The 26,704-nt window shown below is 39.1% G+C and overlaps 1 protein-coding gene across 11 annotated transcripts in view; it reads left to right on the top strand.

Annotated features, from left to right (window-relative positions):
• The window catches only part of LOC105468732 (C2 domain containing 3 centriole elongation regulator), a 155,797-nt gene that overhangs the window by 40,145 nt on the left and 88,948 nt on the right, over positions 1-26,704 (top strand). For all 11 annotated transcript variants that reach the window (XR_011610922.1, XM_071075279.1, XM_071075276.1 and 8 more), the window contains 6 exons: positions 158-290; positions 743-871; positions 12,774-12,921; positions 19,314-19,468; positions 22,456-22,665; positions 23,156-23,268. Coding sequence is in view for 10 of the 11 variants with exons in the window: in XM_071075279.1 (XP_070931380.1) it covers positions 158-290; positions 743-871; positions 12,774-12,921; positions 19,314-19,468; positions 22,456-22,665; positions 23,156-23,268 (888 nt within the window). In the remaining variant the exon portion in view is untranslated. The remainder of the gene's footprint in view (positions 1-157; positions 291-742; positions 872-12,773; positions 12,922-19,313; positions 19,469-22,455; positions 22,666-23,155; positions 23,269-26,704) is intronic.

The following is a 26,704-nucleotide window of genomic DNA, read 5'->3' as shown; positions in this document are numbered from 1 at the left end:
ATGTCCTCAAGGAATTCTCAAGCTAATGGGGAAGGCAGATGAGTAAACTATTACAGTACACACTGGTGAGTCCCGTGATAAAAGGAAATGCCCTGAATATTCCAAATGTTTCTGCTGCATTTTGGGTTTTTCTGTTTTCTACATTTACCCTCTTCAGCTCTGTTAGAACAAGGCAATAAACTGCGTAATGCCATGGTGATTTCTGCAATGAAATCAAGCCCAGAGACCAGCGTGTTGTTGGACCAAGTTCATCCTCCTATTAATGAAGATTCTCTTAGAGCATCAACACAGTAAGTTACAGGATAGACAGAACCCTAACAGTTCATTTCTTAATAGTTGTTAACCTGTGTTTTTTGTCAAGTTATGGACTGGATAATCTTGGAAACGCTTATCAAATAATTCCTGATGTGGTGGGAAAGAAGCCTACACTAGGAGTTAAGATACTGAAGATCTTATCCTAGCACTGGCACTTGCAGCGTATGTAAATGGGTAAATTCTTTACTCTCTCTGAACTGGTATCCTTGGATGTAAAATGGGGATCTTCTCTCCCTACCTCACAGAAATGAGATGGGATTCTACTGTAGGAAAGAGCTTTGCAAAGTGTAAAGTTTTATTTAAGGCAGTTAAGTCTAAAGTACATTAAATTTTCTGAGTCAGACCAGCTGCATGTACAAAGTGATTATGATTTAGATTTTTTCCATCTGTTAGCCACTCAGTGAAAAAGTATTTTTCCACACCTTAGAATCAGAGCCTTTTCTAGGAATCAATTTAAAGACCACATTGAAGATCACCTCCTCCCTTCAACTGAGAATACATTTTGGAGACATGACACAAAAGCTGATACCAGAGCTATACAGCTGCTATTAGGCAGGTAAGCACTATTAACTGGCTTTCTTCCTTTTAAACTTTTCCTCCAATTCATAGTATACAATGTTATCGGATTTATCTTCCTAAAGTAACATGTCCTTAGACTAACCAAACCCTTCCCTGTTGCTTAAATGATCACTCATTGCCTACTAAATAAAACTCCAAACTTTAGCCCTTTACTTTTGGCTTCACTTACAGAATGATCCCATTCTACCTCACCATTCTTACCTCCCAACTCTTTCCCCAACACCAGTGTTAACATGGTATGATGAAAAGGCATGGATTTTAAACAGATACAAGTGGAAATTCGACATTCATCTCTAATTAGCTTTGTGGCCTTAAGCAGGTATCTCTGAACTTCAGAGGCATTGGTAAAATTGGAATTGTACCTAACCTTGCAAAATTGTTGTAAGTATTAAAAATGATGTACATAAAAGAGTAGCACAATGCTTGACACATAATATTTTGAGGGGTTTTTTTTTTTGGGTTTTTTTTGTTGTTGTTGTTGAGACGGAGTCTCGCTGTGTCGCCCAGGCTGGAGTGCAATGGCCGGATCTCAGCTCACTGCAAGCTCCGCCTCCCGGGTTTACGCCATTCTCCTGCCTCAGCCTCCTGAGTAGCTAGGACTACAGGCGCCCACCATCTCACCCGGCTAGTTTTTTGTATTTTTTAGTAGAGACAGGGTTTCACCGTGTTAGCCAGGATGGTCTCGATCTCCTGACCTCGCGATCCGCCCGTCTCGGCCTCCCAAAGTGCTGGGATTACAGGCTTGAGCTACCGCGCCCAGCCTGTTTTTTGGTTTTTTTGAAACGGAGTCTCACTCTGTCGCCCAGGCTGGAGTGCAGTGGCACAATCTTGGCTCACTGCAACCTCCACCTCCCGGGTTCAAGTGATTATCCTGCCTCTGCCTCCCAAGTAGCTGGTACTACAGAGATGCACCACCACACTTGACTAATTTTTGTATTTTTAGTAGAGATAGGGTTTCACCATGTTATCCAGGCTGGTCTCGAACTCTTAACCTCAAGTGATCTGCTCGCTTCAGCCTCCCAAAGTGCTGGGATTATAGGCATGAACCACAGTGCCTGGCCAACACATAGTATTTTTACTGTTGGTAGCTGTTTCTGTTAACATTATGAATAACACGTGCCCTCCAACCAGACTCATCTATTTATTGTCTCTTATATAAAAGATACTGTCTACATTCATGTCTTGGAAAGTTAATAGGGCATAGTGGTTAAAAGCAGTATGTGCCGAAGTTTTAAAGGTTATGGGAGAGCATGTGTTTCAAAGGCTCCAAAAGCTCACACCTACAATCCCCACACTTTGGGAGGCTAAGGTTGGCAGATCACCTGAGTTGGGGAGTTTGAGACCAGCCTGGCCAACAGGGTGAAACCCTGTCTCTACTAAAAGTACAAAAATGAGCCAGGCATGGTGGTGCAGCTACTCAGGAGGCTGAGGCAGGAGAACTGCTTGAACCCTGGATGTGGAGGTTGCAATGAGCTGAGATCATGCTACCGCACTCCAGCCTGGATGATAGAAGGAGTGAGACTCCATCTCAAAAAAAAAAGAAAATAAAAAACCTCCAATTAGTTTGACTTGAAGTTTAGACTTCTATTACAGGGAAGTGACAACACTACATACTCATCGTATGCTAATGGTAGGAATGAGTAGAGTGAGTAGAGGTATAATGGAAAAGGTAAGTGGAAGCCAGACTTTGATTATTGTGTTAATGAATCTGGACCTTAAAAATTGTGTAAACATCAAAATGTTTTGAGCAGAAGATCACTGTCACAACAGTACGGAAAAGCATTGGATAGAAGAGATGGGAAATCATGTGGGGGTTTTTTTCTCCCTGGCAGAAGGGGAGAGGTAAGACATTAAAGGTTGAAATGACAGAATTTGATTACTTATTAGTTGTAGAAAGAGGGCAAAGAGTAAAACATGATCCCTAGGGTTTTTGCCCTAGTGACTTCATGGATCATAATGATTGAAATTATTGAAAATCCTTAAGCAGGCATAAGGCCAAGTTCAAGTTTGAGCATGTAAATCTGTTAAACTTGAGTTGTAGGCACTTGGATATATAGAGCTGAAGCCCAAGAGAGAGGACTAGCCCAAAGATAAAAATTGGAGATTTGTTAGCTACTCTGTAATAACCGAAAGTTTTGGAGTGGACAAGATCACCCAGAGAGAGTATGGTAGAATGAAAGTAAGAATAAAAGTTAAAACTTTTATCCCCATTCTTTGCCAGGCATGGTGGCTCACACCTGTACACCCAGCATTTTGGGTGTCTGAGGCAGGCAAATTGCTTGAGCCCAGGAGGTCAAGACCAGCCTGGGTAACATAGGGAAACCCTGTCTCCACAAAAAAATGCAAAATTGCTTGGCGTGGTGGTACACGCCTGTAGTCCCAGCTACTGGGGAGGTTCAGGTGGGAGAATTGTTTGAGCCCAGGAGGCAGAGGTTACAGTGAGCCCAGATCATGCCACTGCACTCCAGCCTGGGCAACAGAACAAGACCCTGCCTCAAAATAAAATAAACCTCAACAAAATGATAATGAAAGAGTAGAAAAGGCATAAATTCACAAGAACCAAAAGGGGAGGTGACAGCAAAAGAAAGATGTCAATAAAATTTTGGAAGCTAGAAAACAGGTGAACAAAGGTAACTGACCTAGCAAAATAGAGAAGTCTGTATGTTTGAGGTTAGAGGACCAACAGTTTGATTGCAGTAGCCCAAAAAGACTACTGCAGGAATTAGAAACACCAAAGCAATATCTGAGTTTGAGGCTAAAAATGAGGACTGGTTAAGAAAAAATAAATAGGAGCAATTAGATCCTTCTTTCCCCTCTCCAAGATCTGGACAGACAGTATAGAATAGAGATTAATTGAAAGAGAACCTCAAACCAGATTGCCTGTATTTGAACCTGAACTCTGCCACTCAGTAGCTGTAAAACATTAAGTTACTTAACCACCTTCTACTACAGTTTCCTCACCTATAAAAAGGATATAACCTACTTCAGTGATATGTAGTGTGGACTCAGTGAATTAATTCCTGTAAACATCTTACAGAATGACCTCTCAATAAATGTTAGATATTATTATTATAATACCATCTCCCATCCCCAGAGCCAGAAGACTGACATTACCCTGCCCAGTGAAAGACAAGCAGTTTAATATATAGAGGTTACAAACTGATCCTTAGATGCAAGGCTGTCAAGCAAACTGAGGGTAGTGGTGAGGACCATACCAAGGAAATGGAGACTAAATTAAAGTCTGCATATGGAATGGTGAACACCCCTCCTACCTCTGATCCCCATTACCTCTTGACTCCTAGAACACTGACAGCCACATCACCTCCCAAGTAGGAGATTGATATTTTGCTGAGAAACCATCTAGCTCAAGAGAAAAGAAGTACAGATACCAACCATTAGAGATTACTCAACAAAATGGTCTAGCTCTGCCCAATTATTTTATAATGAAACCAACCAGTCAACAAGTTTTCTCCCACTCCCAACTGGAATATGACACTTCCGGTCAGCATTTCAGTGCCTGACTTTTAATATGAACAGATAGCCACAATTTGTAGATGTTTGAGGAATGCTTCAACATGTAAACAGAGAACAATATTTAATGCAAAATTTGGAAGAGAAAGATGAGGAAAAATCCCAGAAAGTTCAACAAAAAGAATGGAGTTGGAAAATCGGAAAAAAAAATATAAAATTGAGGATATTTTAAGGAGGTTCAATGTCCAAATTATGGGAATTCTAAAAAGAAGATGAAAGAAAAAAGGAGAGAAAGGAATTATAAAAGTAAATTTCCCTGAAATGAAGCACATGAGCTTTCATGTTGGTATTTGAACCAAGATATCTCTCCCTATCCCTCCGAACTCACAGAAATAGAAACACCACTCCAGGCTAAGGCAGGCAAGACTTTAGGGTCCCCTCTTCCCTTAGTTACTAGTTGGTGGACTGTGTTCCCAGGGAGGGGTAGATTCAAATTATTAATACTAGCATTAGAAATTAAAGCAGGGACATTAATACCAACTGTATACAAATAAAACAGATGGTAAAGAAATACCATGAACAATTGTACGACAATAAAGTCAACGACTTAGATGAAATGGACAGTTTCCTAAACTATCTCAAGAGGAAGTAGACAACATGGACTGGGCGCGGTGGCTCACGCCTGTAATCTCAGCACTTTGGGAGGCTAAAGCGGTCGGATCACGAGGAGACCGAGACCATACTGGCTAACACGGTGGAACCCCATCTCTACTAAAAATGCAAAGAATTAGCCGGGCATGGTGGCAGGCACCTGTAGTCCCAGCTACTTGGGAGGCTGAGGCAGGAGAATGGCGTGAACCCAGGAGGCAGAGCTTGCAGTGAGCCGAGATGGCATCACTGCACTCCAGCCTGGGCGACAGAGCAAGACTCCGTCTCCAAAAAAAGAAAAAAAGAAGAAATAGACAATATGAAGAGACCTCTAACAAAGCAATTAATAATTGAAATAGTAAAAATTAACTAAAGAGATTGAATTCGTAACTTTGAAACTACCCACAAAGAAAAGCCCAGGTCCAGACAGCTTCACTGCTGAATTCTACCAAAGAAGAGTTGATACCAATTCTTCACAAACCTTTCTAAAAAATTAGAATAGTAGAGAACACTCCTCAACTCATGAGGCAAGCATTACTCTGATGCAAATCCAGACAGGAGCATCACAAAAGAAAACTACAGATCAATATGAATGTGACACAAAAATCTTCCAGAAAATGCTTGCAAACCGAAGCCAGCAACATATAAAAATAATTTTATACCATGACCAAGCAGGATTTATTCCAGGAATGAGAGTTAGTTTGACATCTGAAAATAAATATATGTGATCCACCATTATCTATATCTGTATCGAGAGAGAGAGAAACAGATAAATTTTTATTTATTTATTTATTTATTTATTTTTTTTTTTTGAGACAGAGTCTCACTCTATCACCCAGGCTAGAGTGCAATGGCTTGATCTCAGCTTACTGCAACCTCTGCCTCCCGGGTTCAAGCAATCCTCCTGCCTTAGCCTCCCAACTAGCTGGGATTACAGGTGTGTGCCACCACACCTGGCTAATTTTTGTATTTTTAGTAGAGATGGGGTTTCACCATGTTGGCCAGGCTGGTCTCAAACTCACGACTTCAGGTGATCTGCCCACCTTGGCCTCCCAAAGCACTGGGATTACAGGCGTGAGCCACCGCACCCGGCCTCACCATATCAATAGAATAAGAAACAAAAACCACATGATTATCTCAAAAGATGCAGAAAAACAGCCAGTCATGGTGGCACGTGCTTGTAGTCCCAGCTACTTGGGAGGCTGAGGCAGGAGAATCCCTTGAGCAACAGTGAGCTGTGATTACTACACTCCAGTCTGGGTGACAGAGTGAGATCTTGTCTCAAAAAAATAAAAAATAAAATAAAAACTGTAAAACATTGTTGAAATAAAGAAGATTTAAATATATGGAAAAAATCCTATGTTTATGTTTCAACACAATATCAGAATCCCAGCTGACTTTTTTGTGGAAATTGACAAGCTGTTTCTCAAATTCATAGGAAATTGCAGGGGACCCAGAACAGCCAAAACAATCTTGAAAAAAAAAAAGTAGGACTCAACACTTTCCAATTTTAAAGCTTGCTACAGAGCAACAGAATCAAGTCAGTGTGATACTGGCATAAGGATAGACGTATAAATCCATGGAATAGAATTGATAGTTTAGAAATAAACCCATCTATCTGTGGTCAACTAATATGAGTTAGACAAGGCTGTGAAGACCAATCAATGGGGGAACAAATAGTCTTTTCAACAAATGGTGCTGGAACAACTGGATGGCCCCATGCAGAAAAAATGAAGTTGGGACCAGGCACAGTGGCTTATGCCTGTAATCCCAACATTTTGGGAGGCTGAGGCAGTTGGATCACTTGAGGCCAGGAGTTTGAGACCAGCCTGGGCTACATGGTGAAACCCCCATCTCTACAAAAAATAAAAGTAAAAAAGATTAGCTAGGTATGGTGGCACATGACTATAGTCCTAGCTGTTCAGGAGACTGAGGCAGAAGGATTACTTGAACCCAGGAGTTCAAGGATACACTGAGCTAGGATTACACCACCGCATTCCAGTTTCGGTGACAAAGCAAGACCTGTATCTAAAAAAAAAAAAAAAAAAAAAAATGAAGTTGGACCCTTATCTCACACAGTATACAAAAATTAACTCAAAATGGATAAAACAGCTAAATGAAAGAGCTAAAACTATAAAACTCTTAGAGAAAACATAGAGGTAAATCTATGACCTTGGATTTGGGAAAAGATTCTTAGATATGACACCAAAAGCACAAACAACAAAAGAAAAGATACATAAATTGGATTCCATCAAAATTGAAAACTTATGTGCTTCAAAGGACACTATTAAAGTGAGAAGACACCACAGAATGGGAAAAAAAAATGGCAAACCTTACATCTGATACAGGACTTATATCTAGAACATATAAATAACTTATATGACTTAATAATTAAGGAACAAATAATCCAATTAGAAATATGGGCAATGGATCTGAATAAACATTTCTCCAAAAAAATATATTAAGATAACTAACATGGCCGGGTGTGCTGACTCAGGCCTGTAGTCCCAGCATTTTGGGAGGCCAAGGCAGGCGGATCACGAGGTCAGGAGTTCGAGACCAGTCTGACCAACATGGTGAAACCCCATCTCTGCTAAAAATACAAACAAATTAACTGGGCGTGGTGGTGTGCGCCTGTAGTCCCAGCTACTCAGGAGGCTGAGGCAGGAGAATCGCTTGAACCTGGGAGGTGCAGGTTGCAGTGAGCCAAGATTGCACTACTGCACTCCAGCCTAGGCAATAGAGTGAGACTCCATCTCAAAAAAACGAAAAAGAAAAAAAAGGCTGGGCATGGTGGCTCACGCCTGTAATCCCAGCACTTTGGGAGGCCGAGACGGGCAGATCATGAAGTCAGGAGATCGAGACTATCCTGGCTAACACAGTGAAACCCCGTCTCTACTAAAAATACAAAAAATTAGCCAGGCGTGGTTTTGGGCACCTGTAGTCCCAGCTGCTCGGGAGACTGAGGCAGGAGAATGGCGTGAACCTGGGAGGTGGGCGACAGAGTGAGATTCCGTCTCAAAAAAAGAAAAAAAAAAAAAAGATTGCCAATATACACATGAAAAGATGCTTGACACCATTTGTTATCAGGAAATCAAGACAATGAGATACTACTTCACACCCACTAAAGTCAAATAGTCTATGCATTAATGAGGTTGTGGAGAATTTGAAACCCTGGTACACTGCCGGCAGGAATGTAAAATGATGAAGCTACTTTGGAAAATAGGCTGTCAACTCCTCAAACTCATACCTATAGATTTACCATATGACAGAAAACAATAAAATTTTTAAACAAAGATTTACTATGTGACCCAGCATTTCAACTCCTAGCTATATACCCAAGGGAAATTAAAACATACGTCTACATAAAAATGTGTACATGAATGTTCATACCAGCATTATTCAACTGGATAGCCACATGGAAAAAAAATGAAGCAACCCCAAAAATGAAACTAACTAAATGTCCATCAACCGATGAATGGATTAAGAAATCTGGAGTATCCATACAGTAGAGCAGTGTTTTTACATTTGGCCATCAAGGTGAAGTACTGCTACATGTTACAACATGGATGAACCTTAAAAACATGCTAATTGAAAGAAACCAGGCCGGGCGCAGTGTTGGTACCTCACACCTGTAATCTGGGAGGCCGAGGTGGGAGAATCACTTTAACTCAGGAGTTCAAGACCAGCCTGGGCAACATAGGGAGACCCTGTCTCTACAAAAAGTAAAAAATTAGCCTGGGGTAGTGGCGTACACCTGTAGTGTCCTGCCTGCTCAGGAGGCTGAGGTGGGAGGATCACTTGCACCTTGGAAGTTGAGGCTGCAGTGAGCTGTGATTGCACCACTGTATTCCAGCCTGAGTTGCAAAGCAAGACCCTGTCTTAAATAAAAAGAAGCCAGTCACAGGCAAATATATGTACTTTTATTTCATTTAGATGAAATGTACAAATAGGCAAATCTATAGAGATAGGAAATAGATGAATAGTTCCTTAGGGCTGGGAGTGCTGATGGGCAGGGTAGTGATAGCTAAAGGTTATGGAGTTTATTTTTGAGATGACGAAAATGTTTTAAAATTGAGTGGTGATGGTTGGTCACGTTTATGAACATACTAAAAACTATCGAGTTGCTCACTTTATTTATTTTTTTTATTTTCATTTTTTTGAGACAGAGTTTTGCTTTGTCACCCAGGCTGGAGTGTAGTGGCGCAACCTCAGCTAACTGCAACCTCTACTTCCCGGGTTCAAGCAATTCTCCTGCCTCAGCTTCCCGAGTAGCTGGGATTGCAGGCGCATGCCACCACGCCCAGCTAGTTTTTTGTATCTTTAGTAGAGACAGGGTTTCACTGTGTTGGCCAGGCTGGTATTGAACTCCTGACCTCAAGTCATCCACCAGCCTCGGCCTCCCAAAGTGCTGGGATTACAGGTGCGAGCACCATATCTGACCAAATTGCTCACTTTAAATGGGAAGATTGTATGGTATGTGAATTATATCTCAATAAAGCTGTTTATGGAAAAAAAAGGATCAAGAACTCAGAACAGTGAATGAAAAAAGATATACTAAGACACATAATTATGAAATTTTAAAATACTGAGAGACAATAGTAAAAGCCTCCAGAAAGGGAGAAAGAATAAAGGTCACATATACAATATCAGGAATTGGAATGACATCAGGTTTTCTACCACTTCCTTGGAAGACAGTGCAGAAATGTCTTCAGAATTCTGAAGTAAAATTATTTTCAACCTAAAATTCTACTCCTAATCAAACTATTAATCAAGTGTGAGGGTAGAGTAAAAATAACTTTATTCAGATTCTCAGAAGTTTACCTGTCTTGCACTATTCCTCAGAAAACCACAGGAAAATATCTTCTACTGAACATTGATTTTAGGAAGAAAGAGTAAGACATATAGTCTAAGAAATAGGGGCTACAACACAGAAGAGGGATAGAAGGAGATTTCGGATATATAACATAGAGAGAGAGCAAGCAGTCCGTATAGGGGCATCCCTGACTTCAGTAGGGATGTTTCTAAGGAGTGAACAGGTGAAGGGGAATGGAACATATATTGACCAAATTTTCAGTTCTCTCTTAGGAAATGTTCAATTCTCTTGAAGAATTCAGTCATAAAGTAGTAATAGGGTCAAAGAAAACTAAGCAAATGAAAATTAAAGCAGTTAATTTATACCAGGGATAATTACTTGTATAAGAAAAGAGGTGCAATAAATTATACTGTACTTGGCTCAGATACAATATTAACCCTGAAAATTAATTTAACCAAAAAATTTGTAATATAACTAAATAGAGAAGATGGATAAAGGGAAATGTGGGTTCAAGTGTAATGGTGTAAAAGAGTGGGTCCTTCATTTTTCATAGATCATACAGAAAAGCGAAAAATCAGAAAATAGTGGTATATTAATGTGTCACTTCAAAATACAGAGGTAAAGCCAGGCATGGGGGCTTACACCTGTAATCCCAGTATTTTGGGAGGCTACGTCAGATCGTTTAGTTCAAGACTAGCCTGGGTAACATAATGAGGCCCTGTCTCTACAGAAATTTTTAATTAGCCAGGTGTGTTGGTATGCACCTGTAATCCTAGCTACTACTAAGGAGGCTGAGACAGGAGGATCCCTTGAGCCCAGGAGTTCAAGGCTTCAGTGAGCTATGATAATACCAGTGCACTCCAGGCTGGGCAATAAAGCAAGACCATGTCTCTAATAAATTTTTAAAAAGAGAAATATGGAGGTAAATACTAGAAGAAGCATCCAAGGGAATTGAAAGTGATCCCCTCTGAGGAATCACTCAGCTATTGTTTTTTATTATAAGCCTTGTAGTCCTATTTGACTTTCAGAATAGGTATATGTATTCTTTTATTTAAAATTATGTCTAAGAAGAAAAAGAAGAGGATAGTACTGAAAATAGGCTTACTTTATGGCCAAGGAACACAGGCAAATTTTAGCCCTTTTAGTATGTCATAGACAGGTGAATAAATTCAAAGAAATATTAATTTCAAAAAAGAGTAAAAAGTGGAAAAGTCTTCATAAATTTAAGGGTGTACAAAGTGGGGAATAACAAGCAACTGGAAAAATCTTCGTAACTTTAAGGATGTACAAGGGGGAGAGTATATGTGGCAAATAATACAGTTATATAAAAGACCAAAAAGTAGAGTTTCAAAAAGAAGCAGGTCTTAAACTCCTGGGCTGCGGAAGCTGCAGAGATGCCATGTAGACTGGGAAGTTGTTAGTTGGATTATGGCAGTTAGGAAGCTGTTCTGACCTTTGAGAGTTACTATAGATAGATGGTTTTCAAGGAGGGGGTGATTCTTCCCCACCCCAACCCCATGAGATATTTACAGAGTCTGGAGACATTTTTCGGTTGTCACAACTGGAAATGTGCTACTGGCATCTGATAAGTGGAGGCCAGGGATCTGAAATGCATAGGACAGTCCCAAAGATAGAAGAACTGTTTGACCCAACATGTCAGCAGGGCTGAGATTGAGAAACCCTTCTGTAGCCCAGGGAAAGGTGAGGAAGGGAACGTTAACTATCTGCTTGTTCAAAATAATATAAGAACACTGTCTAATTTGAAGGTAGTGATTATATACTATTTTCTTGAGAAATTAAGGAAAGAAGTATAGCAGCTAACTTGAAAGGAAGCAACATGGAAAGAAATAATAAATAAAATCTGTAGCACAGTACCTGGCATCATATTCATTAAGAAATCATTAAGTTCACTAACAGGTGCTTATTAAATGCTAATTAATGTAGGAGAAACAGAACTATATGCATATTTTGCCCTCAAGGAACCTAAACTTTGAGGAAAAATATGGAATTTATACAAGGAACTGAGAGAAAGGTAGAAAGTAAAAATTGCTATCAAAAAAGAGACCAGTAATCTCAGCACTTTGGGAGGCCAAGGTGGGTGGATCACCTGAGGAGTTAAAGACCAACCTGACCAACATGGTGAAACCCCATCTCTAAAAATACAAAAATTAGCCGGGCGTGGTAGTGGGTGCCTATAATCCCAGCTACTAGGGAGGCTAAGGCAGGAAAATCACTTGAATCCGGGAGGCAGAGGTTGCAGTGAGCCTAGATCATGCCATTGCACTCCAGCCTGGACAACAAGAGCAAAATTCCACCTCAAAAAAAAAAAAAAAAAGAGAGAGACCAGCATAGGATTTAAAAAAAAAAAGGGAGAATTTGTTCCTTCAAAATTCTGAGTTTATAGTTACTTATATGCTTATCTTCCTATTAGTTTATAAACTGTGTTTTATTCATTTTTTTATATTCTGTATAGAACTAATATCACCGTAATTAGTCCTAAATGCACATATTTTTGTTTATTGGAAGTGGGTGTGTCTGTGAATTTTTTGCAAAATCAGTGTATAATATTTAACTCATTGAATTATACCTTTTTTTTCTCTCTATCAGACTGTAAATACAACAAGAGTACAGATTGTGTTAGCTTAGCCATCTCTGTATCTTCCAGGACCTAGCACATAATAGGTGACCAGTAAATATTTGTTGAATAAATGAATGAGATCACAATCAGTGTCAGTAGTGTGTTTTTGAATACTGGTTGTTAGCATCCCAGAGGAGGGGTAGTATAATTGGGAAATATTTATTCAGTAGTCTTCTGTTTAATGTGAGTCTTTTGTTTAACATATCTCCTTCCACATTTAGAACTTCAGAAAGTTTCACTAAAGAGAGAATAGTTCAGCTGAAACTTCTGTTAAAATTCTTCTGCTTTGTTTTCTTATCTCTGCAGTGCTGAATTATCCCAAGGCAATTTCTGGGATGGGCTAGGCTCTCCTCCAGATTGCCCATCTCCTGGGAGTGATGTGTATTGCAGCAGTGAACTGAATGACCCTCAGTATGACCAAAGTCTTCTGGAGAACTTATTTTATACAGTACCTGTAAGTCATTGAACCTAAAGCACTGAGAATTAGAGAACAAATGTATTAATAATATTAGTAGCTGGAGGCATGATACCACTTGCCAGACAGCTATGCATTTTACATACCTTACCTTACTTAATCATAATGACAACCTGAAGAAGAAAGTAGTATCTTCATTTTACAGATGTTGAGACAGGCCTAGTAGAATTTGAGTATTTTGTGCAAGAACATGTAACAAATAAGTATTAGAGCCAGAATTCAAATTCAAGTTTGCCTGAGTCCAAAGCCTATGGTTTAATTAATGTATTATATGGTTTCCTTAGAGCTTTTATAAGGAACAGCTGATGTAGTTACACCCTCAGAACCATCCTTAACTGGTATCTGTTAAAAATATTCCAAAAATACTTCTTACTCGTAGGAGACAAAACTCTTCTGGCCTGTGAGACAGGGATTCTCTTTTCTGGCAGCGCTGGTTTTTTCAAAGTTCTTTTTTCTGTCAAGCCTTATGCTCTTTTCACTGACTTAGCATCTTCTAGAGTCTATACATAGTAAGTCCAATCCCTGTTCCACAAGTAATTGTTTATATGTGCAAAGGTTCATACTCCTGATTTTCCTTTTCTCCAGGTCAAAAAAAGATACTGAAATACAAGGTAGTTTATACCAGCCCAGTAGTAAGCCAGTGAGGGCTACTACAGTTTGGAAGAAGCAGGGAAAACTTTTACATGAGATTGTTGGGGAAAAGCATAATGAAGAATAAAGGGTTTTAACTGAGACTTGAAAGATAGTGTTTTGAGAAGCAGAGAAAAGATACAAAATGGGTGTAGAAGAATGACCTGTGCAGAAAATCACATTTTTGCACTACAAGGGATCCAGTTGACTAGATGAGAATTTGTGTGGAAAAGAAGTTGAAAAGGCAGGCTAGCACATTGCAGCCAATCTGTGAAAGGCTTTTCATGTCAGGTGAAGAGGAAGTCACATATCACAAGAGTGTTTTAGGAATCTGAGTCTGGCAGCCATACAGGGGGGCAGACTGAAGAGGGAATAACCAGAAGCAGATAGGAAGCCACTGGGCTACGGGAGGTATGAGAGAGAATGCCTGAATGAGAGTAGCAGCAGTGGGATTGGACACGAGGAGGTGGGTGAGAAAGACCTTAGGAACTGTTAGGATTTCATGACTTCCCACCTTCACAGTCATCACTGATAATATGTTCCCTATAGGATAACGAGGAAATATTTATTACATATTTATTACCCATTTTCTGTGTGCTAGGGACTTCACATCTTATCTATCATTTATTAAATACTTGGGCGGGTTGTTTGTTTTTTTTTTTAAGGCTGAAACTAATGGAGCACTAAATACTGTTTTTCATTCATTATTTTGTTTAATTCTTTTTTTTTTTTTTTCCGAGACGGAGTCTCTCATTCTGTCACCCAGGCTGGAGTGCAGAGGCATAATCTCGGATCACCGCAACCTCCGCCTCCCGGGTTCAAGCAATTCTCCTGCCTCAGCCTCCCGAGTAGCTGGGATTACAGGCACATGCCACTGCACCTGGCTAATTTTTGTATTTTTATTAGAGACAGGCTTTCACCATGTTGGCCAGGCTGGTCTTGAACTCCTGACCTCAAGTGATCTGCCCACCTCACTCTCCCAAACTGCTGTGATTACAGGCGTAAGCCCCCATGTCCAGCTCTATTTTATTTAATTCTTTTACCAGCTGCATGAGATAGTATTATCTCTCCTTTACATAGCATTAAACAAAAGCTTAAAGAGGTTAAGTACTAATAATTAAGTGGCAGAATTGGAATTCTCACCCTAGTCTATCTGACAAAAAGCCTGTATTTTTTTCTACTAGACCACAGTGTGTCGTCAGTCTTGAGCATGGTGTTAGAATCTGACCGTGAATGACCTCTCTAACTTTGTCTCCCACTTACACCCTTTACCCACCGGAGTCTCCAGCCTTACTGGAGTCTCATGCCACTTGACACTCTGAAACATTTTAGCTCTTTTTTTTTTTTTTCCTGTAAAGACAGGGTCTTACTATGTTGTCCAAGTTGGTCTCAAACTCCTGGCTCAAGCAGTTCTCCTGCCTTGGCCTCCCAAAGGGTTGAGATTACAGGCATGAGCCACTGCACCTGGCCTTAGCTCTTGTATCTCCCTATTTTTTGCTGGTACTAATCCTTCTACTTTGAATGCTGAAATGCTCTTATCCATCTGATAAACTTAATTCTTAAAGATCAACTCATCACCTCTGTGAAGAAATCATCCCAGACTTCTCCAAGCATAATTTGTTACCTGAATACCCATATATCTTGCACATATTTCTATTATAGCTCTTACCACGTTGTATGATATAGTCCCTTGTACGCAGGAATGTGTCTTCATTCTTTTTATTACCAGTACAGCAAAGGCCTGACAGATACCGAGTGCTCACTCAGTGAATACTTAGTGAATAAATGAATGTGTGAATGGTACTACATAATCCCCCATGCTATTTGAACAAAATAATTTTAGAAAATGTTTGTTGCCTGAAAGAAGGAGTGAACTAACTGACCATGAGACAGCGGGAAAGTCAAGGTGTTACAATGTTCCTTCCCCAAAGTCAGTGTTTGACATTCTTAATATTGAATAGCATTCACAGTGTGATTACCTTGTATTTTGGTACCTGAAATTCTTAGCTGTTGAGCAATGTAGTTTATGTTAACCTTAATTCCTTTCAGCCCTTGGACTCATCTAGATCTTGATTACCTTGTCAATAACCTTTTTTTTTTTTTTTTAATACTTTAAGTTCTAGGGTACGTGTGCACAATGTGTGGTCTGTTTCATATGTATACATGTGCCATGTTGGTTTACTGCACCCATCAACTCATCATTTACATTAGGTATTTCTCCTAATACTATCCCTTCTCCAACCCTCCACCCCCCAACAGGCCCCAGTGTGTGATGTTCCCCACCCTGTGTCTAAGTGATCTCATTGTTCAGTTCCCATCTATGAGTAAGAATAGGCGGTGTCTGGTTTTCTGTCCTTGTGATAGTTTGCTCAGAATGATGGTTTCCAGCTTCATCCGTGTCCCTGCAAAGAACATGACCTCAACCTTTTTTGTGGCTGCATAGTATTCCGTGGTGTATATGTGCCACATTTTCTTAATCCAGTCTATCATTAATGGAATTCGGGTTGGTTCCAAGTCTTTGCTATTGTGAATAGTGCTGCAATAAACATATGTGTGCATGTATCTTTATAGCAGCATGATTTATAATCCTTTGAGTATATACCCAGTAATGGAATTGCTGGGTCAAATGGTAATTCTAGTTCTAGATCTTTGAGGAATTGCCATACTGTCTTCCGCAATGATTGAACTAATTTACACTCCCACCAGCAGTGTAAAAGCATTCCTATTTCTCCACATCCTCTCCAGCATCTGTGGAAACAAACCTTTTTTTAGAAATAACTGTGCATATTGATAAGGATCCTTCGAAATGGAGCCTTGTAAGACAATGTTGTCCATTAGAACTTCCTGTGATGACAGAAATGTCCTGTACTCACATTGTCCAATTCGGTAGCCAGTAGTCACATGGGCAAGGACTTCATGACTAAAACACCAAAAGCAATGGCAACAAAAGCCAAAATTGACAAATGGTATCTAATTAAACTAAAGAGCTTCTGCACAGCAAAAGAAACTATCATCAAAGTGAACAGGCAACCTACAGAATGGGAGAAAATTTTTGCAATCTACCCATCTGACAAAGGGCTATTACCTAGAATCTACAAAGAACTTAAACAAATTTACAAGAAAAAAATCAAACAATCCCATCAAAAAGTGGATGAAGGATATAAACAGATACTTCTCAAAAGAAGACATTTATGCAGCAACAGATACATGAAAAAATGCTCATCATCACTGGTCATCAGAGAAATGCAAACCAAACCACAATGAGATGCAATCTCACGCCAGTTACAATGCAATCATTAAAAAGTCAGGAAACAATAGATGCTGGAGAGGATGTGGAGAAATAGGAACGCTTTTACACTGTTGGTGGGAGTGTAAAGTAGTTCAACCATTGTGGAAGACAGTGTGGCGATTCCTCAAGGATCTAGAACTAGAATTACCATTTGACCCAGCAATCCCATTACTGGGTGTATACCCAAAGGATTATAAATCATGCTACTATAAAGACATATGCACACATATGTTTATTGCAGCACTATTCACAATAGCAAAGACTTGGAGCCAACCCAAATGTCCAACAGTAATAGACTGAATTAAGAAAATGTGGCACATATACACCATGGAATACTATGTAGCCATAAAAAAGGTTGAGGTCATGCCCTTTGCGGGGACATGGATGAAACTGGAAACCATCATTCTGAACAAATTATCACAAGGACAGAAAACCAAACACTGCCTGTTCTCACTCATAGATGGGAATTGAACAATGAGATCACTTAGACACAGGTGGGGAACATCACACACTGGGGCCTGTCGAGGGGTGGAGGGCTGGGGGAGGGATAGCATTAGGAGGAATACCTAATGTAAATGATGAGTTGATGGGTGCAGTAAACCAACATGACACATGTATACATATGTAACAAATCGCACATTGTGCACATGTACCCTACACTTAAAGTATAATTAAAAAAAAAAAAAAAAGTAACCTGACAATCATGCTATTCAACATAGCTACTAGCCACATGCTGCTGCTTAAATTAGTTGACATTACATAAAATTTAAAATTTATTCTTCAGTTGCACTCATCAATAACCATTTTTAAAAGTTGCCACTTAAAGGAAATCTTAAAGGCAAAAATCTTTGTAATTTTGCCTTTTAAAGTTGTATTGTGGTGGCGCGGTGGCTCACGCCTGTAATCCCAGCACTTTGGGAGGCCAAGGCAGGCAGATCACTTAAGGTCAGGAGTTCGAGACCAGCCTGGACAACATGGTGAAACCCTGTCTCTACTAAAACTACAAAAATTAGCCAGGTGTGGTGGCGCATGCCTATAGTCCCAGCTACTTGGGAGGCTGAGGCATGAGAATCACTGGAACCTGGGAGGCGGAGGTTACAGTGAGCGGAGATCATGCCACTGCACTCCAGCCTGGGCAACAGACCGAGACTCCATCTCAAAAAAAAAAAAGTTGTATTGCTTCCAAGAAGACATTCTTATCATGCTTATTTAAATTAATTTGTCCCCCTGTCACAGATCAACACATTATACCCCCTGACACGCTGAAAAAAGGGTAGTTTTAAATGATAGACTTAAAATAACTTTGGGTTTGTGTCCTGAATTTATATTATATTAGCAAGCTTTGTATCTTTTTTTTTAAATGGAACCCAGTAACTATAATGCCATCTTCTCTCTTTATTTTACATTTTGTGATGTAAAGGGCTGATCAGTCCATTGCAGTAGCTGCCTTTTCTCAAAATAAAAATGAATTGCAAGGGGCTTAGCCATTGGTTCCCTCATTAAGGAAATTTGTGACCTATATATAGTAAACAGTTCATTTTAGCAAGATTAAAAGCAGAATGAATCATTTGTAGTATAGAATGGTGACAAAAAGTAGTCTTGGCTGGGTACAGTGGCTCACCCCTATAATTCCAGCACTCTGGGAGGCCGAGGCGGGCAGATCACTTGAGCCCAATAGTTTGAGACCAGCCTGGGCAACATGGCCAAACTTTAACTCTACAAAAAATACAAAAATTAGCCAGGGGTGGTGGCACATGCCTGTAGTCCCAGCTAGGAGGCTGAGGTAGGAGGATCACATGAGCCCCGGGGAGGTCAGGGTTACAGTGAGCTGTGATTGTGCCACTGCACTCCAGCCTGGCAACACAGTGAGACTGTGTCTCAAAAAAAATAAATAAATAAGTAGTCTATCCAAATAATTAGGTGACATCGTCCAAGTCATTTGGCCTCAAACTATGGTAGAAATACAGGCTTTGAAGCCCATGGAGATCAAAATCTGGCTTTACAGGTATGGTTCATAACCAAGCTGCCTTACTTTTTTCAGCTCTGATTTTCTCTCTTGTAAAAACTGAGATAAAGGAACCTTGTAGGAATGTGGTGAATGTTAGAAATATACATGTAGCATTAAGCATAATACCAGACATACAGTCTATAGTCAATAAATAATTATTATTGTTATTGAGAATTTGAAAGAAGAATCTACCTTCATTTATTTGCTTTCAACTGAACTTGTAGGTTATTTTTGTGAACTTCAGATTATTTTTGTATAACCAGGAGAAATACAGGATTATCTTCCTGGTGTCAGTTCTTTCTTTAAGAGAGTGATGTATGTACAGAGAAGAACTTGCTTTCTTTCTTTTTTTTTTTTAGAACTTGCTTTCTTTAGAGAAATGTTTCGTTGCCACAATCCCCAAAGCAGCTGTCTTTTAGTGTCTCTGTTTCTTCCTCTCCATAGAAATCTGATACCAGCATCAGTGATTTCCTCAGTGAAGAGGATGATGTTGTCCCTTCTAAAAAAATAAGCCAGTCAACAGCTCTTGCCAGATCGTCTAAGGTTCTGGAGTCAAGTGATCATAAGCTGAAGAAGAGGTCAACAGGCAAGAAAAATAGGTGAGCTGCTCTGTTTATTTAAAGGTAAATGCAAAGGAATATTATTTTCACAAGATCTCCTAAGGTGAAATGACCCATTTGTCCAGCACCATTAGAGTGATTAAGTTGCAATAACTCAGTAAACATTGTAATTCTTAAAAATGTAATAATCTGAAAAGATGGGTACTTTTTTTTTCCATAGGTTTTGGGGAACAGGTAGTATTTGGTCACCTGAATAAGTTCTTTAGTGGTGATTTCTGAGATTTTGTTGTACCCATCACCTAAGCAATATGATACTGTACCCAATTTGTAGCCTTTTTTTTTTTTTTTTTTTTTTTTTTTTTGAGACAGAGTTTTGCTCTTGTTTCCCAGGCTGGAGTGCAATGGCACGATCTCAGATTACTGCAACCTCCACCTCCAGGATTGAAGCAATTCTTCTGCCGAGTAGCTGGGATTACAGGCATGCACCACCATGCCCAGCTAATTTTTATTTTTAGTAGAGACGCAGTTTCTCCATGTTGGTCAGGCTACTCTTGAACTCCCAGCCTCAGGTGATCCGCCTACCTTGGCCTCCCAAAGTGCTGGGATTACAGGTGTGAGCCACCGCACCCGGCCTCTAATTTGTAGTCTTTTATCCCTCACCTTCTTCCCACTGTTTCCCTCAGTTTCAAAAGTCCATTGTATCATTCTTATGCCTTTGCATCCTCATAGCTTAACTTCCACTTATGAGTGAGAACATACAATGTTTGGTTTTCCATTCCTGAGCTACATCACTTAGAATAATGGTCTCCAATTCCATCCAGATTGCTGCAAATGCCGTTATTTCGTTTCTTTTTTATGGTTGAGTAGTATTCCATATATATATATGGAATTTCTTTATCCACTCGTTGATTGATGGACATTTAGGCTGGTTCCATATTTTTGCAATTGCAAATTGTGCTGCTATAAACATTCGTGTACAAGTATCTTTTCCATATAATGACTTCTTTTCCTCTGGGTAGATACTAGAAGTAGGATTGCTGGATCAAATGGTAGTTCTACTTTTAGTTATTTAAGGAATGTCCACACTGTTTTCCATAGTTGTTGTACTAGTTTACATTCCCACCGGCAGCGTAATAGTGTTCCCTTTTCACCACATCCCCACCAACATTCTTTTTTTTTTTTTTTTTTTAATGGCCATTCTTGCAGGAGTAAAATGGTATCGCACTATGGTTTTGATTTGCATTTCCCTGATCATTAGTGATGTTGAGCATATTTTCATACATTTGTTGGCCATTTGTATATCTTCTTTTGAGAATTGTTTATTCATATCCTTAGCCCACTTTTGATGCGATTGTTTGATTTTTTTCTCGCTAATTTGTTTACATTCCTTATAGATTCTGGATATTAGTCCTTTGTCAGATGTATAGATTGTGAAGATTTTCTCCCATTCTGTGGGTTGTCTGTTTACTCTGCTGACTGTTTCTTTTGCTGTGCAGAAGCTTTTTAGTTTAATTAAGTTCCATCTATTTATCTTTGTTTTTGTTGCATTTGCTTTTGAGTTCTTGGTCATGAAGTCTTTGTCTAAACCAATGTCTAGAAGGGTTTTTCCATTGTTGTCTTCTAGAATTTTTATGATTTGAGGTCTTAGATTTAGTCCTTGATCCATCTTGAGTCGATATTTTTATAAGGTGAGAGATGAACATCCAATTTCATTCTTCTACATGTGGCTTGCCAATTGTCCCAATACCATTTGTTGAATAGGGTGTCCTTTCACCACTTTATGTTTTTGTTTGCTTTGTCGAAGATCAGTTGGCTATAAATATTTGGCTTTATTTCTGGATTCTCTATTCTGGTCCATTGGTCTGTGGGTCTGTTTTTATACCAATACCATGCCGTTTTGGTGACTATGGCCTTACAGTATAGTTTGAAGTCAGGTAATGTAATGCCTCCAGATTTGTTCTTTTTGCTTAGTCTTGCTTTGGCTATGTGGGCTCTTTTTTGGTTCCATATGAATTTTAAGATTTTTTTTTCTAGTTCTGTGAAGAATGATGAGGGTATTTTGATGGGAATTACACTGAATTTGTAGATTGCTTTTGGCAGTATGGTCATTTTCATTTTATTGATTCTACCAAGATAGGTATAATTTAAATGGTTAAGGAAGAAAGCAGGATTCTAGGTTGTATGTGTACTGTAATCACGACTATGTAGAAAATATGCATAAGGAAAGCAAATGAGAAGAAATACACAAAAGTGACAATAGTAGTTACATTAGGATAGTGGGTAACTGAAATAAGGTCTGTGTCCCTTCTAGAAAAACCTAAATTTGTAGTTTCAGTTTCTGTACTCATGTGTATTGTATATATGTGTGTGTGTGTGTGTATATATGTGTGTGTATATGTGTGTGTGTGTGTATGTGTGTGTGTGTGTGTGTATATGTATATATATAGTATTTAAAAATTTTTTGTACTGCGAGCATAGATTCCAGTTACCCTGAATATACACTCTCAAACCTTTAGATTATAATTGTTTTTACATTTTTTGAGATTTCTTGCACTATAGGACCAGAATTCTGATAATTAAGGTTGTTTCCAATCCTTGATAACTTGTGAATCAAGATGCTTGACTGGGTGTGGTGGTTCACACCTGTAATCCCAGCACTTTGGGAGGCTGAGGCAGGAGGATTGCTTGAGTCTGAGTTCAAGACCAGCCTGGGCAACATAGTAATATCTCATCTGTACAAAAAATACAAAAATTAGCCGGGTGTGATGACCCATGCTTGTGGTCCCAGCTACTTGAGAAGTTGAGGTGGGAGGATCATTTGAGCCCAGGAGGTCAAGGCTGCAGTGAGCCATGATCATGCCACTGCACTCTGGCCTGGGTGACAGAGCAATACCCTGTGCAAAAATAAAAATTAAAAAATTAAAACTTGCTGCCCTCCCTCTTTCCTCATCTTGCCTGTGCAAACTAGATTGTTTCATGTGAAGCCTGTAACAGTATGCCTCACTGCTCGTGTGAACTCCTTTCAGAAATTTGGTTGAACAACAGATGCTCTCAGAAACTCCAGAAGATACCCAAACGATGACACTAAGTGTGGATAGACTGGCCCTTTTGGGTAGAACACATTCAGTCAGAATCATCATTGAAACCATGGGAATTCCTCCAGATAATCATCAGATGACCCCTGACAAAAAAAGCTATGCTGGTCCACCACCTAAGGTGACTACAGCAAAAAAGCGGTATGTCTCTAACATGAGAAAGCTAAATTTGACATTTTTCGAAAGTGTGTGTGATGATAATAATCAAAAGTTGTATAATACTGTGATTTGGGATGTGTTTTCATATGCATCATTTAATGTACAGAAATATACTGAATCCCCACTAGATCCCAAGAACTGTGTAAGTATGGGACTAAAGAAAATTAAGACACAGACTCTGTTCTTACATATCTTACAGTTAGCAGGACAGAGAAACATTTAAATGGCTATCTATAACATAAGGCTTTAGGGCCCAAAATAGATGTTTTGTATTAAAAGTGCTGTGGGAACGCAAGAAAGGGAACCTTTGATTCTCTGACAAGGATTGGTGGAAAGCTTTGAAGAAGAGGTAAGGCTTCTGAGTACTAGAGGTCCTGAAAATAGGACTTCAAATATATGTTGGATTTATCAGACGGAAATTAGGTTTATTGTTTGGTTAGTTTTTAATCACTTTTTTTGTTTTTCTTTTTAGCACTTTCTTTGTAGAATATCACTTTCCTGTGGGCTTTTCGGAAAGCGGATTGGGAAAGACAGCTTTGATCACTGAGGTTGTTCGACTCGCCTCCAGTAAAATTACAAATGGAAGTAAGAGACACACTGGTTTTCTGCACCTTAGACATTCTGACTTTGGAAGAATTTTTGAATTCGTAATTACTCATTTGACTTTTTTTTTTTTTTTGACATGGAGTCTCGCTCTTTCGCCCAGGCTGGAGTGTGGTGGCGCAATCTCTACTCACTGCAGCCTCCGCCTCCCGGGTTCAAGCAATTCTCCCATCTCAGCCTCCTGAGTAGCTGGGATTACAGGCGCATGCCACCCCACCCAGCTAATTTTTGTATTTTTTAGTAGAGACGTGGTTTCACCATGTTGGCCAGGGTGGTTTCGAACTCCTGACTTCAGGTGATCCATGCACCTCGGCCTCCCAGAGTGCTGGGATTACAGGCATGAGCCATCATGCCTGGCCTCATTTGACTTTTGTAGTATCATAAAATCTTAGAGCTAGAAAGAACTTTGAAGTGAATCTACTGTAATTTCTGTATTTTATAAGGGAGTAAACAGGCCCAGTGATACTATGACTATTCTAATATAAGGCAGCAGGTCACTAGTAACATAACTGACTAGAACTCAAAAATTATGATGCTTAAATCATTTTCTTTCAACTGTCGCCATTTTCCTTCTTTTAAAACAACTTTAACAAGACATAATTTACATACTGTACAATTTACTCGTTTAAAGTATAAAATTTTTTAATTTTTTTTTTTTTTTTTTTTTTTTTTTTTTTGCGACGGAGTCTCATTCTGTCGCCTAGGCTAGAGTGTAGTTGCTTGATCTCAGCTCACTGCAACCTCCACCTCCTGGCTTCAAGCAATTCTCCTGCCTTAGCCACCTGAGTAACTGGGATTACAGGTGCGTGCCAGCATGCCTGGCTAATTTTTGTATTTTTAGTAGAGATGGGGTTTCACCATGTTGGTCAGGCTGGTCTTGAACTCCTGACCTTAAGTGATCCACCTGCCTCGGCCTCCCACAGTGCTGGGATACAGGCATGAGCCACCATGCCCGGCCAATATTTTCAAGGCTGTGCAACCATCAGCACAATCTAATTTTAGAACATTTTCATTCCCCTAAAAGGAGCCCCATACTTACTAGCTTTCACTTCCCATTTCCCTCTTTCCCCAGCCCTAAGCAACTGCTAATCTTCTTTCTGTCTCTATCAGTTTGTCCATTCTAGGTGTCTCATATAAATGGAATCATGCAACTTGTGATTTTTTTGACTACTATCTTTGACTTACCATAATATTTTTAGGTTTCAAGTTGTAGTATATATCAGTCCTTCATTCCTTTCTATGGCTAATACTCCATTGCATAGATATACCACATTTCATTTATCCTTTCCTCAGTTGATGGACATTCAGGTTGTTTCCACTTTTTGGCAATTTTGCATAATGTTGCTATGTGAACATTTGTGTACATGTTTTTGTATGGACCGTGTGCTTTCATTTCCGTTGGGTATATATCTAATGGTAGAATTGCTGGGTCATATGGTAACTTTATGTTTTAATTTTTTCAAGAATTGCCAGACTGTTTTCAACAGTGGCTGCACCATTTTCCCACTATCAGTATATGAATGTTCTGATTTGTCTACATCCTCATCAACACTTGTTACTTTCCATTCTTTTTTATTCTGGTCATCCTGGTGGATGTGAAGTGACATCACATTGATTTTGATTTGCATTTTCCTTGATGGCCAGTCATGTCAAGCATCTTTTCATGTGCTTATTGGCCATTTATATATCTTCTTTGGAGAAATGCCTATTCAGATCCTTTGTTCATTTTCAAATCAGACTCTTTGTTATTGAGTTATAAGGGTTCTTTGTATATCCTAAATACAAGCCCCTTATCAGATCTATGATTTGCAAATATTTTCTCCCATTCTGTGGGTTGGCCTTTCACTCTCTAGATGGTATTGTTTACAGCACAAAAGTTTTTCATTTTTATGTACTCTAGTTTATCTGTTTTTTTCTTTTGTTGCTTATGCTTTTGGTGTTGTCTTTTTTTTTCTAATTTGTTTTAAATATTTCAGATACAGAAAAAGGATAATATAATAGACATTTATGTTCCTGCCACCCAAAATTACAGCCACTTTTCTAATATATTCTGAGGATACCTTTGCCTTGGTTTTCCAGTTTGATCTATGAATAGTTAGTTCATCAGTGTTAAGTTTCTTCTCTGGGAAGTAGTTTGAGAAATAAAAGATGTGGTCCTAACACTCCTACTACATAGTCAAATAACTTTTCCTTTACAGCATAGTAACATGGGATTTTTAAATTTTTACTTTGCTTTGTTTTGTTTCCTTTTAGAACTAGATAATCCATTCACATGGTTCAAAATTCAAAAGTTGCATCCTTGCAGACAAACAAGGTTGTTGCTTTTATGTCCTTCCTTAAGCCATTATAGATAGATAGCCAGATAGATAGATAGATAGATAGATAGATAGATAGATAGATAGATGTGTGTATGTGTGTGTGTGTGCGCACGTGCGTGTGTATCAGCAAATATGTTTATTCCAGGGGTGTCCAATCTTTTGGCTTCCATGGACCACATTGGAAGAATTGTCTTGGACCACACATAAAATACGCTAACACTAACAATAGCTGATGAGCTTAAAAAAAAAATCACAAAAAAATCTTACAGTGTTTTAAGATAGTTTACAGATTTGTGTTGGGCTGCATTCAAAGCCATCATGGGCCACTTGTGGGCTCACAGGTTGGACAAGCTTGGTTTATCCCTTCCCCCACCTCCTGTCCTCCATGATTCTGCAAGTGTTAGTGCACCATACACAAGTTGAGTGTCCTTTCTTCAAAGTGGTTAGAACCAGAAGTATTTAGGATTTCAGATTTTTTCAGATTTTGGAATATTTGCATATACATTAATACGATATCTTGGGCATAGGACCCAAATCTAAACATGAAATTCATTTATGTATCATATAGACCTTATACGCATAGCCTGAAGGTAATTTTGTACAATGTTTTAAATAATTTTGTGCATGAAATAAAGTTTTCACTGCGTTTTGACTGAGACCATCACATGAGGTAGGGTATGGTATTTTCCACTCTGGCATCATATTGGCATTCAGAAAGTTTTAGATTTTGGAGCATTTTGGATTTTGAGTTTTGGGGTTAGGGCTGCCCAACCTGTACGTGGTTCTGCACCTTCCCTTTAATCTTAGGAATTTTTGCATATCAGGATATAAAGAGGAAAGAGGAAACTCACAGATGAGGAAAGAGGAAACTGAGACGTAAATTAATTAAGTAGCTTGTGTAATATCACACAGCTGGTTTATGGTAGAACTAGAACTTCAACCTAGCACCATTTCGATTCCAAAATGTGCCTTAATCTATATTGCTTCTTAAACATTATTTTTATTTTTGGCCACAGTGATTGATCCTCTGTTTTTCTGAGAAGGATTATATGGGAAATGTGGAATAAGCATTGAGCCAAGAATTGCAAGACTGGGTTCTA

The sequence above is a fragment of the Macaca nemestrina genome, chromosome 12 (assembly GCF_043159975.1).
Source record: "Macaca nemestrina isolate mMacNem1 chromosome 12, mMacNem.hap1, whole genome shotgun sequence".
Lineage (NCBI taxonomy): Eukaryota > Metazoa > Chordata > Mammalia > Primates > Cercopithecidae > Macaca > Macaca nemestrina.
The sequence above is the reverse complement of the archived record's forward strand: the minus strand, read 5'-3'. Positions and strand labels throughout refer to the sequence as shown.